General features: G+C 46.9%; 1 protein-coding gene across 2 annotated transcripts; it reads right to left on the reverse strand.

Annotated features, from left to right (window-relative positions):
* Nucleotides 1–149: 149 nt before the first annotated feature.
* Nucleotides 150–7,149, reverse strand: cbx7a (chromobox homolog 7a). Of its 2 annotated transcripts, none has more exons than XM_028600569.1 (6): nucleotides 6,709–7,149; nucleotides 5,428–5,471; nucleotides 5,168–5,233; nucleotides 4,936–5,002; nucleotides 3,585–3,900; nucleotides 150–3,496 (listed from the first exon to the last, which is right to left on the reverse strand). In XM_028600569.1, the coding sequence occupies exons 1-6, from the start codon at nucleotides 6,775–6,777 to the stop codon at nucleotides 2,931–2,933; spliced, it is 1,128 nt and encodes a 375-aa protein (XP_028456370.1). In that variant the 5' UTR covers nucleotides 6,778–7,149; the 3' UTR covers nucleotides 150–2,930. The 2 variants fall into 2 exon arrangements, with proteins under 2 accessions (XP_028456370.1, XP_028456371.1); XM_028600570.1 differs by having other exon boundaries at nucleotides 3,603–3,900; nucleotides 6,709–7,148.
* Between the last annotated feature and the right edge of the window lie 5,679 nt (nucleotides 7,150–12,828).

The raw sequence follows: 12,828 nt of genomic DNA on the forward strand, positions 1-12,828 counted from the left end.
TCTAAGCGGCAGGCATTAATTCTTGCTTTGTTTTATTTTTTTTGTGTGTGACAGAAATAGACCTTAACAAACCACAGGACAGGGCTTTGTGCATGTGTGGCACACACTGACAGGGCATGCAGTAACTAAATACTGTGCAAATACTGAAAAAAGAACAATATCTTTACAAAACATTATTATCAAGAAAAAGGAGCGACTGAAACAGGCCCCAAGAACAGATATGAGTGTGTCTGGCTGGAGGATGACTGGAAAAAGTAGCTGCATGGAAGTAGTAATGTGGTTTGTTTCGTTTGTTGTCTCAGCATCTGTCTCCACCTCTCAGAGAACCCAGTGACCCCAGGAATGAAAGCTGCCATGGAGATCCATTTAGTCCTCTGGATTGCAATGGATGATTTGAGGACATTTTTTGGGGCCTCGGGCTTCCTATCACGCCTAATACATGAGCCACAATGATAAAATGACCACTCATTAATTATTCAAAGGCAACAATGTCTTCTTGAACTCAGTAGGAAACGAGTGTAGCTTTGTAAACACGTGGAATTACCTATAGAGTCTTGACTTGTGGGGCTCGGTCAGGCACATCTTGACAGAACAAACGTGGAGCTGCCACCCTGTGGGCCCACCACTCGCAGGGATAGGCAATGGGGTTGGCTGCATTGTGAGCCGAGCGGCAGGCAAAGGAGGGAACCTTGGCGTTCTGACCGCTGGCATCGCAGACTGGCTCTATAGGGACGTGGAACGTCGCCTCTCTGGCGGGGGAAGGAACCGGAGCTGGTGCGGGAGGCGGAGCGATATCGGCTAGATATATTTGCACTGGTTCTGGAACCAAACTCCTGGAGAGGGGCTGGATGAACTGAGAATGTCTGGCTAAGGCTCCTGTCCGCCAGGTCTTCAACTCCCGCCACCGGAAGAATTTTTCTGTGCATCCCGGGGAGGTTGAGGACAGGGGAATTTGAGTGGGCCATGTTCAAAACCTCCATTATGGCGGCAGATACTAGGGAGCTGTGGTCAGAAGTTCGTCAGTGCCTGTTCGTGGCAGCAACCTAATGACCCTTTTAGCTAAAGAAGGAGGCCTTTCGGCTCGGTTGGCCCAGGGGTCTCCTGAAGCTGCCGGTTGGCCAGACGGGCTAAGACCAGGGTGGGGGGAGAAGTTCAGGAAGGCTATGGAGAAAGACTTTTGCTTGTCCTCAAGGAAGTTCTAGCAAACCTTTAAACAACTTAGGAAGGAAAAGCAGGGCTTGGCTAAGGCGGTGTTCAGCAGGGGAGGAGAAGTGCGGACCCGGACTGGAGATATTGTCGAGCAGTGAAAAGAGCCCTTTGAGGAACTCCTGAACCCGACTAACGCATCCTCTGTGGAGGAGGCAGAGTTTGAAGACTTGGGGGGGGGAAGACTTATCCATCCCTTTGCAGATGATGTGATTCTGTTGGCTTCATTAGACCGTGACCTCCAGCATGCTCCGGGGCGGTTTGCAGGGGAGCGTGAAGCGGTTGGGACGAGAGTCAGTAAATGTCTGAGGCCGTGGTGCTCTCGATGGATTGCTCCCTTTGGGTTGGGAGTGAGTTACTGCCCCAAGCGAAGAAGTTCAAGTATCTCTTGTTCACGAGTGAAGGTAAAATGGAGTGAAAGATGGACAGGCGGTTTGATGCGGCGTCAGCAGTGACGCGAGCGTTACCAGTCCATCTACGTGTGGACCCTCACCTATGGTCATGAGCAGACCCAAACGGAATCTGCGGATGTTTTTTTACAGTTTTTAGCGTTGATCCATAATCAAAGTTTGCGGAATTTTAGCGGACTGTCTTTCTGCTTGGGATGGAGATGTGTTAACATTCAGAGTTTTATTTTATTTTATTTTTTTATTTGTTTAAAATCTGCGGGAACTCCCTGGTCATGAGCTTTGGGTAGTGACCAAAAAAGATGACATCACAGATGCAAGCAGCCGAAATGCGTTTCCTCCGTAGGGTGGCTGGGCTCAGCTTTTATGGTAGGGTGAGGAGCCCAGACATCCGGAGGTAACTTGGAGTAGAGCAGCTGCTATTTCTAAAGGGTCGAGTTGAGTTGGTTCGGTCATGTGATCAGGATGCCTCCTGGGGGCCTCCCGTTATGTTCGGTTTACACCAACCGCGAAGAGAACTCATATTGGGAGCATTTGTGTTTATTTGCGTTACTCACATGAGACTTGCCGGTGTAGTGCACCAACAACGTTCCTTTCCCTCATCAACCATGGCCAAATAACCACTTCTGCTGCTTTGTACCCACTGTGGAAGTCCCAGATACGTCGGAAAAACCAAATCGCGTCTGGGTTCATAACATCATCCGGAGGCACACAGGAAGTGCATCTGGATGACTGCCGCTTCCAGCGCTACTTGAGGTACAGATTTAGCTGTGGTTAATTGCAATAAAGGGATAAAAGTACGCCAAAAATAACGACATCACGATGCCAAAAAGTCCGAATTTATGCTTTGTCACAGTTTGGAACGATCATGGCTATGCTATGCACGAGTATCTGAACCCTTTTTGATTTTCCCGACTACCTATTCGCGTCTTTGCATTGACTTTGTCGTTCACAATCGCAATCACGCTACTTGAAAATTATGTTTTGAATTTGGTGTGAGCACACCATTAGAGGTTTTCCAGGCCCGTCCAACTGATAAAAGGCCCCGGGGTAGACCCAGAACACGCTGGAGAAATTATATATCTCATTTTGCCTGGGAACGCCACGGGGTTACCCAGAAAGAGTCGGAAAACGTTGCTGGGCAGAGGGATGTCCGAGGGAATACCTTGCTTACAGCATGCTGCCCCGCGACCCGGCCACGGATAAGCGGATTAAAATGGATGGAATTACTCAATATACACATATGTTTACATGTATAAAATGAGTGGCTAGTCTAATTATGGTTATTCTGATCTCTCTTCATCTCTTTCTTATTATTCAATAGCCCTTAAAGAAGCCTTCAGCCACAACGGCTTCTTTAATAGTCACCGTCAGAGAGTTGATAGTCACGTCTGTAGAAATCACGTTCCCGGGTTGTTCTGCTGCAACGGGGGCAGTCTGAGCGCCCGGCGCCGTCGTGGTAACGCTCGGACTGTCGTCACTCCCTTCCTCCTTCCTGGCCTCAGTAGGGGAGCACTCAGATGCCGTCTTGCCGCTCCCCTGAACGCTCACTATCACCGAGGTCGTGCTGCTGCTCTGACAAACACTGCTCTCTAATCTAATCTCCAATCCTTCCGACTCCACGCTCTCCTCACCTAGGTCCCAGTCGGACCTGTCGCTCACAGAAACCACATCTTCCGGTATGGCCTCAGGCACCGAGACGCTGTCTTTTGATTGGTCACACGCAAACGTTTGGTTCTGTCTCGTTTTGGATGTCCCTCCGCCCGGTCTGTCGATCCACGTTTCTGTGCCTACCGCTGTCAGGTCGGCGTCCTCCTTCTCCTCTACGTCCATCGCTAAGTCCTGTCGCTCAAGCAAGGGAGGGGAGCCACACTCTGACTGACCTAAGGGTAGAAAAAGAGACATTTTGTTCATTTTTAAAAGGTCAAAGGTCATGACCAATCTGGTGGCATCGTAACTTCACAAACGAACCATATAAACGGTCTTTACTTCTCTCTTCGGTAATGCTTTCAGACTCATGCTTCTCTTCTTCGCTGGTGACGCCCCAGTCTTCTTCAATGGGCTCCTCCAGCTTCTCCAGTGGAAAGGTGGTTTTGTTTGAGGGTCCCGCTGGCCCCCGTTTGGACACCCTCTGCTTGCTCTTCCTCCTGGCTAGGCCACGGTACAGGCTGCTCTGCTCGCCCTGGTCCACATCTGTGCTCATGGAGCGCGTGAGGGAGAGGCGCAATCGAGGGGGGGGCTTCTCCAAGGCCTTGTTGGCACTGCGGAGGTCCATGGCAAAGATATTCTGGGGCAGAGCAAAGGTGACGTTTTAACACATGAATCATTACTGTATTCATTTTGAGACACAGAACAAGCGACATTAGGTTCCCAGGTACAATTCTGTCATCTGGGTACTTTCCGTTGGCCAAACTAAATGTATTTGCTGGAAAACTTTGTGACAAAAAGGACATTTATGGAAAATGTAGTAAACAAATCCCATGAAAATTACAAAAACCAACAATTATTGATCCCACTAGGTATTGACTGTGTATCAAAAGCCTGATTATAGCCTAGTCCGCTGTGCCATAGAGCTCCACCGTTGTCCAAAAAGTCTCCACCCATGCTAGCAGCTCAGTGTGACTGTACTTACAACTGTCCTTTGAGCTAAATGCTAACGTCTGCATGCCAACATGCTCACGGTGATCATTCTAACATGCTGATATTTAGCAAGAAACATTAACCAGATTAACCATTTTAGTTTAGCCTGTTAGCATGCTAACATTTGTTAATATGCATTAAACATGCTGAGGGCAGCTGATGGTCATTAGTTTTGCAGGAAGTGGGTCATAAATCAGAGTATAAATAAATATCTAACTAAATATCTAGCGTAGTTGAAAACACATCAGTGAACCACACTGTTGCACCATGGGACATGTTGGTGTATTACAAAAAACATGGACAAGGTCTTCACACTTAAACATTTTTAACAGAGAGCTTGCATTACAAACTGGAGATGTGGGGTTTAAAAGAAGGTGGGTATTACCAGGTAGGTAGGGTCAAATAAAAGATGTGATAGTTGCATTATGGGAATTGAGCTTGACATACTAGGGACTAAAAGAAGTAGATATCTCCGTCCCTAAAGGTACTCAAAATTGATCAACTTAAAGAGCACCTATCTGACGGTTTATTCTGAGATGTTGTGTTACCAACAATCATCTCCTGGGTTAACGTGAAAACTGTCTGTGAAAAAAAGAAACAGAGTCCTCACTGAGCAGTCAGCATTAGTGGAGAAGGTTATAACAAAGGCTTGTGAGACGACAAGAAAGGTAAGTGTCGCTACCCGCAGCACGAGCCTCCTGGGTCTGAGACCTTTCCTGCGATAGGCCAGAGCTCTGATCTTCTCCTGACTGGGAGGGGGAGAGAGAGAGAGAGAGAGAGAGGTAGAAACAGGGGACAGAGAGAGGACAGAGACAAAGTGACAAAGAGATTGTGAGCGAGAGAAAAAAAAAGAAAAGAAAACACAAAAAAGTCCTTTGCAAGCATAAAACAATAAGCTCTTCAAGATTACTCACTTCTCTTCGTAGGCCGGGACCAGACGCGGGTCCAAAATATTTTCCTCTGGTTCCCAAGTACTGTACCTGCCAACATGCACATTCAAATAAGTAAATAAATCTATCTATCTATCTATCTATCTATCTATCTATCTATCTATCTATCTATCTATCTGTCTTCACAGGACGGTGCGCAGGTATCAAGAAGCATATTTTGAAAAGGTTACTGAGTTTATATTGAAAGCATGAGCTCACTGGATGATGACTCAAGGCTTACTCACTTTGGTGGCCATCCTTGCCATTTCAGTAGGTACTCCACATTACCCTGAGGAGAGACAGAGGGAGGGGGGTGGGGGTTACACTTACAGAGGATAAGCAGCAGTGTCGGACACATTTACACAACTTGTATTTTAAATCTGGTCCAGTGTGATGGAGAAACAAGCTGCTGTGTTTTGAGTGCGAGAGAAAAACGATGACTGTCCCTTTAAAGTTTGGAGTGAGGGGAGGGAGAGAGAGAGAGAGAGAGAGAGAGAGAGAGAGAGAGAGGGAAGGAGGGTCATGGACATTTTTTTCCTCCCTTTCAAATGTTGTTTTTTCGGAGAAATGACGTCAATGACAGCGGGGCTGGGCGGCCTCCAAACAGCAGCTTTTTCTCTCGCATCGCGGTGACGTGACCGCGCACGGCTGGTTTCAACAATGCACGGGCTCCCTCTTGACCATTACACCGGTGGCTCCGATAGGTGGGGCCATGGGAACGCGTAAACAACGTGATGTTGCGCAACGTTCAACCAGCTAGCCTTCTAGAAGGATCGCAACCATTCCAGAGAAAAATAACCGTATCGCTCCCCGGATACTCCGATAGCCCATGTGGAGGAAAAACTGTTTATTTATGAGGACACCGGTAGTAGGATACGTTTGTTTCACCATTTCAACAACAAGCTATTAGCCTAGCCTGAATGAAGGTGTCTACGCACTGCACTTTTTATTTATTATACATAACAGGCTACACTGTTTGTGCACGTGCTGCGTCAAAAACGACAGTGTGCCGCTCATTTCTGTTACGAGTCCCCTCATCCTCTGTAGAATCAATGGCTCCCCATTACGCAGCATTCAGTGACTGACATTACGCAGCAGTTTCACACCGGCGCTCAGCCGCTGGCTGGCCAAACTCAAATCAACTGCGCAGCTCCCCGCACACTGGCCGTACAGAACAGCCTAGCTACACACACCCCCTTTCCCATCTTTGTACTACAGCTGCGTAGGCTCCCTCAAAACACGTTCATGCTGCAGCATCTCAGCGGCTGCACGGGGTATAGTTACAGGATGCGACTCGGGCTGTGAAACAATGTTAAACTTTGGCGCAGGTAATTCTAACAACAGATCAGCCTGAACATTTCTTGTGCAGTAGCGTTATAAGGGAAATTGGGTAACGTAAGCCTAGTTTTGTTATGCATGAGGACATCGGGTAGTACACGGAACATGCTGTTCATTAGGATAAAAAATACACATAAAAACAAGTTATGCAAGTTATATGAAGTGTAATTTCTAGTCGTGCCTCTTACCTTTCTCACTCTCTTTTTTGTTATTGACTCAACAGCAAACACTTGGTCTCCTATTGATGACAGCTCCATCTCCGCGCGCTGCTCCACACGCTCCAAACAAGTCGTAAACTGTCTCTCTGTTGTTATTGTCCAAGTGCTGAAATTAAAATAGTTACGCTACAGAGGACAGGGGGTGTGGGGGGGTCGGGGGAGGTGGGGGAAGGAAATCCCTTAAAGTGCGACTGCAGCCGATCTCTCCCGGTGTGAACACTTGCTTTGAGCGCTGAGTCTCTGCCTTTTCCTCTCACTCCAAACTCCAGCTGCCTGCCTGCCTCACTTTTGCAAAATCTGCGACACATCAACACAGAGCAGGACAACGCGCTGCTTTAAGTCGAGCGCGCCGCCTTTCCATTGCGTAGGGCCGAGCCCCCAGTGTGCGTGCCCGTGGCCGCGCAAGCAAAATTGGAGCAGAGTGCAGAAGAGGGACAGAAGTATGGAGGGTCAAAACGACAAGGTTATGTGAAGTTTTTTATTTAGGGGGAAGGGAGAAGGGGGGGGCGGATCTCTGAACTCTCTGAACTTTCATTATTTGTATATTTTGTAGATCTATGTGTTTTTCTATATTTTAAACTTGAACCCTATTCTGTATGTTATTGTGTATATTGAAAACTTGTTCAAAATTATTAAAGTTTTTATAAAAAACATAAAAAACACATGAAACGTTTCTTCATTAAAAATGTCCATTAATCCATTTAAGATGCAAAGGAACTTCCACTCAGTTCACTCTTGGAATTTGCTTCTTTATTTCAAGGCTAAACTTTATAAAACAGACTTTTTAGTTAGAGCCAAAGTGTAATGACATATTTTTGATTTAATTCCCTGTAAAACTTTTACATATTCTTGCAACTTTAAAATAATATTTTGGGAAATAAACTTATTCCAAATAATGCGGAGAGTTAGATAAGAAGCTCAATTCCATTCTCGCATCTGTATGGTCAGCTGGAGCCAGCAGTGTTCGTTTAGTTTAGCGTAAAAACTGGAAACAGCTAGCCTGGCTCTTTCTAAATATTACAAAATCCACCTACAAGCACCTCTTAAGCTCATTATATGATCAGATATTAAGGAAACATGTAGAGTTGAAATACTAACTTTTCTGACAAAAATGCTAATGCAAAAACATAAACTCAGCGCGCTACAGCTGTAACGCTAAACTAACAGGATCTATTTATCTATATATTCTACCTGACCTAAAAACAAAACAGCATGTTTCTAACAGTTGCGCGACCAGAGACGTAACAACCCCCTGGTAAATATTGGCGATGTATTTCAAAGATGGAGACAGCTTGGAGTTGGCTAATTTCCTCCTGAACAGGTAAGCATTAGCTTCAGGCTAATTTATCACGGCTAGGGACGGGCATTTTATGTAATTTCAATATTTGTGTGCTCACATTGAATTATATAGCTAGAGTACCCGACTTAGTTACTCGCAAAAACAATTGAGACACAGCCAGTAAAGTGATTCTGACTGGTCCTGGCTAACGCCGCCATGCTAACCCTGCTAACCCTGCTAACAGTACTGCTAACGTTACCGGAGGACCAGGCAAGTTTACAACGTGTAGCCTGTTCAGCAGTCGTAGCCGACAACGGTGAGTTATTTATTAGAGTGAGTTAGTTATTTAAGAAAGTTACCAAGAAATAGAAAACAATTTGTGGTGCTGGTAGGCGGACTTTGTTACCTGTGGTCAAAGCTAGCTGTTTCTAGTCTGTATGCTAAGCTAAGATAATTAGCTGCTGACTGTAGTCTTAAATCCCCGCCAGAAAGCAAATACGCTTATTTTACCCAAATGTCAAAGTATTCCTTTAGGATATTAACAAATAAAACAATATGTCAATCCAATTTGGATACAATGATAGATGTAAAGACTTTCTTCTCTTTCACAGGTGAAATACAGTCAAAGGTTGAAATGAAATAAGTAAGTAAACTTTATTTATAAAGCATCTTTCAAAACCATGGTTACAAGTTGCTGTGCAGTGCAACAATAAGTAAAATACACAGTTAAAATGGATGCAACAATATAAAAAGCAAACAACAACGTAATGATAATAATAAAAAATCAAAAAAATCAAGGGCAAACAGAGGTTAAACACTCAAACAATAGAAAGGTTCAGGAGGCAGGCAGCTGTGAAGTTAAATAACTGAACTCCAGCCAGAGCATGCAACAGAGTGTGAGCTCATGTATTTTTATGTAATAAAAACAGTAGGCCTGGTAAAGGCAGGAAAGATCAGAATCTGCAATGGAAATGAAAACCTTGCTACACACTCTGGTGGAGATGTTCACCCCTCCAGCCGCGTTTGATCCAAATATGGAACTAAAGGGCTAAACACTGAAGAAAATCGTCTAATCTATTTCACATCCTGAATGCTAAGCAACATCTCTGCAGAGAGGAGAGCTGGAAATAAGTTTGAGTACAACACGGATAAAAATCTTAGTGATGATAATGACCGCTGATTTGTTGCAGCCAACATTTATTATCATTAGAGAGGACTGATTCTTAAAAATCTACTGATCTCACACACACACACACACACACACACACACACACACACACACACAAGCGCACACACACAAGCGCATGCACACACACACGCACGCACATGCGTGCACGCACATGCGCGCACACACACACGCTGTCTCTGACACGGCGCCAGGATTCCTGTTTTGGATGGGCCAGACCAATTGTGGGTGGGCCTTAAATTAAAAACGTTATCAAATCCCTGTTTAACCTAATAAAAATGACTGGCTAATATACTGTTATATTATATATATTATATGTGCTTACATAATAGACATTGTAATAGCTTGATGCTATTTATATTTTGTTGCATTGTAAAAAGTTTCGGTGCAAAGGACGGACCTATTCGCGATCGCTCTCCTTGATTCTGCCCAAAAGAAGAGCGCTTTGGACTCTCCATTACGCACCATACCTGGCTGCGCTATAGCGCATCTCTCCTAAGGCCTATAGACTGTAAAAGTGATCAGGAATCTAATATTTCCCCAAAACATAGTTTAGTTCTGCTCGTATAACATGAGGCCGAATATTTCACAATTCTTTTCAACTGTTTTAAGTCTTCAACAATATACAGATCAACAAAACTGTCCGACAGTTTCAATCAATACTCGGCCACAGAACGTGTTCATTGACAACGTCATCTGTCATGTAAAACAAGACTCAAGTTATTTCCTTACTTTAGTGTGATGATTCATGTTAAAAACATGTTTAACAAAAATAAATAAATCGCATTAATAGCCCTAAAGCATTATTGGCCATAACAAGAGAAAACCCATCCATCCATCCATCCATCCATCCATCCATCTTCGTCCGCTTATCCGGTGTCGGGTCGCGGGGGGAGCAGCTCCAGCAGGGGACCCCAAACTTCCCTTTCCCGAGCAACATTAACCAGCTCCGACTGGGGATCCTGAGGCTCCCCCAGGCCAGGTTGGAGATATAATCCCTCCACCTAGTCCTGGGTCTTCCCCGAGGCCTCCTCCCAGCTGGACGTGCCTGGAACACCTCCCTAGGGAGGCGCCCAGGGGGCATCCTTACCAGATGCCCGAACCACCTCAACTGGCTCCTTTCGACGCAAAGGAGCAGCGGCTCTACTCCGAGCTCCTCACGGATGCCTGAGCTTCTCACCCTATCTCTAAGGGAGACGCCAGCCACCCTCCTGAGGAAACCCATTTCGCCGCTTGTACCCTGGATCTCGTTCTTTCGGTCATGACCCAGCCTTCATGACCATAGGTGAGGGTAGGAACGAAAACTGACCGGTAGATCGAGAGCTTTGCCTTCTGGCTCAGCTCTCTTTTCGTCACAACGGTGCGATAGATTGAATGCAATACCGCACCCGCTGCGCCCGATTCTCCGACCAATCTCCCGCTCCATTGTCCCCTCACTCGCGAACAAAACCCCAAGGTACTTGAACTCCTTCACTTGGGGTAAGGACTCATTCCCTACCTGGAGAAGGCATTCCATCGGTTTCCTGCTGAGAACCATGGCCTCCGATTTAGAGGTGCTGATCCTCATCCCAACCGCTTCACACTCGGTTGCGAACCGATCCAGTGAGTGCTGAAGGTCGCAGGCCGATGATGCCATCAGGACCACATCATCTGCAAAGAGCAGCGATGAGATCCCCAGCCCACCAAACTGCAACCCCTCCCCACCCCGACTACGCCTCGATATCCTGTCCATAAATATTACAAACAGGATTGGTGACAAAGCGCAGCCCTGGCGGAGGCCAACCCTCACCTGAAACGAGTCCGACTTACTACCGAGAACCCGGACACAGCTCTCACTTTGGTCATACAGAGATTGGATGGCCCTGAGTAGAGACCCCTCACCCCATACTCCCCGCAGCACCTCCCACAGTATCTCCCGGGGACCCGGTCATACGCCTTCTCCAAATCCACAAAACACATGTAGACCGGTTGGGCATACTCCCAGGCTCCCTCCAGGATCCTTGCGAGAGTGAAGAGCTGGTCCGTTGTTCCACGACCAGGACGGAATCCGCATTGTTCCTCCTCAACCCGAGGTTCGACTATCGGCCGAACCCTCCTTTCCAGCACCTTGGAGTAGACTTTACCAGGGAGGCTGAGAAGTGTGATACCCCTATAATTGGCACACACCCTCTGGTCCCCCTTTTTAAAAGAGGAACCACCACCCCAGTCTGCCACTCCTTTGGCACCGTCCCAGACTTCCACGCAATGTTGAAGAGGCGTGTCAACCAGGACAACCCCTCCACACCCAGAGCCTTGAGCATTTCTGGACGGATCTCATCAATCCCCGGGCTTTGCCACTGTGTAGTTGTTTGACTACATCAGTGACTTCCGCCTGGGAAATCGACGACAATCCCCCATTATCCTCCAGCTCTGCCTCTAACATAGAGGGCGTATTAGTCGGATTCAGGAGTTCCTCAAAGTGCTCCCTCCACCGCCCTATTACCTCCTCAGTGGAGGTCAACAGTGTCCCATCCTTACTGTACACAGCTTGGATGGTTCCCCGCTTCCCCCTCCTGAGGTGGCGAACAGTTTTCCAGAAACACTTTGGTGCCGACCGAAAGTCCTTCTCCATGTCTTCTCCAAACTTCTCCCACACCCGCTGCTTTGCCTCTTTCACGGCAGAGGCTGCAGCCCTTCGGGCCCTTCGGTACCCTGCAACTGCCTCCGGAGTCCTCCGAGATAACATATCCCGGAAGGACTCCTTCTTCAGTCGGACGGCTTCCCTGACCACTGGTGTCCACCACGGTGTTCGTGGGTTACCGCCCCTTGAGGCACCTAAGATCCTAAGACCACAGTAAACCATGAGGGAAAAACAACTTGACAACAGTAACAAGCTGTTATAGAAATAGAACTGCGCCTGCAGCTTCTGTAGCGGGTTATGAATTGATTATTTTACACACACACACACACACACACACACACACACTCTCTCTGACACTGTGGCACACACACACACACTCTCTCTCTGACACTATGACACACACACACACACACACACACACACACACTCTCACACTGTGGCACACACACACACACACACACACACACACACACACACACACACACACACACACTCTCTCTCTGACACTGTGACACACACACACACACACACACACACACACACTCTCTCTCTCTCTCTCTCTCTCTCTCTCTCTCTCTCTCTCTCTCTCTGACACTGTGACACACACATATCTAATGTCATACCTGAACGTGTGGCCTACCCGTCCAGCCCCGAGGTGGGGAAAGCTCACAAAGGTAAAGTGACTACAGTGGAAAAAGGCCCAGAGCCAATTTCCTATTATCTGTCATTGAGGCTGATGTGGATCAGTTTACAGTAAAACTCTGTAACTACACACACACACACCTACACACCTACACACACACACACACACACACACACACATACACACACCTACACACACACACACACACACACACACACCACACACACAGTCCCTCAACACTGTCCACAGTCTCTCTGCACCTGGAACACTTGCATCACTTACGGGCACTGGGTGTCATGGCAACTGTTTCTACGGCGACCACCGAAAAGCTGAATGATGATGATGATGAGACAGCAGGAACA

The sequence above is a fragment of the Perca flavescens genome, chromosome 15 (genome assembly GCF_004354835.1).
Source record: "Perca flavescens isolate YP-PL-M2 chromosome 15, PFLA_1.0, whole genome shotgun sequence".
NCBI classification, from domain to species: Eukaryota; Metazoa; Chordata; class Actinopteri; order Perciformes; family Percidae; genus Perca; species Perca flavescens.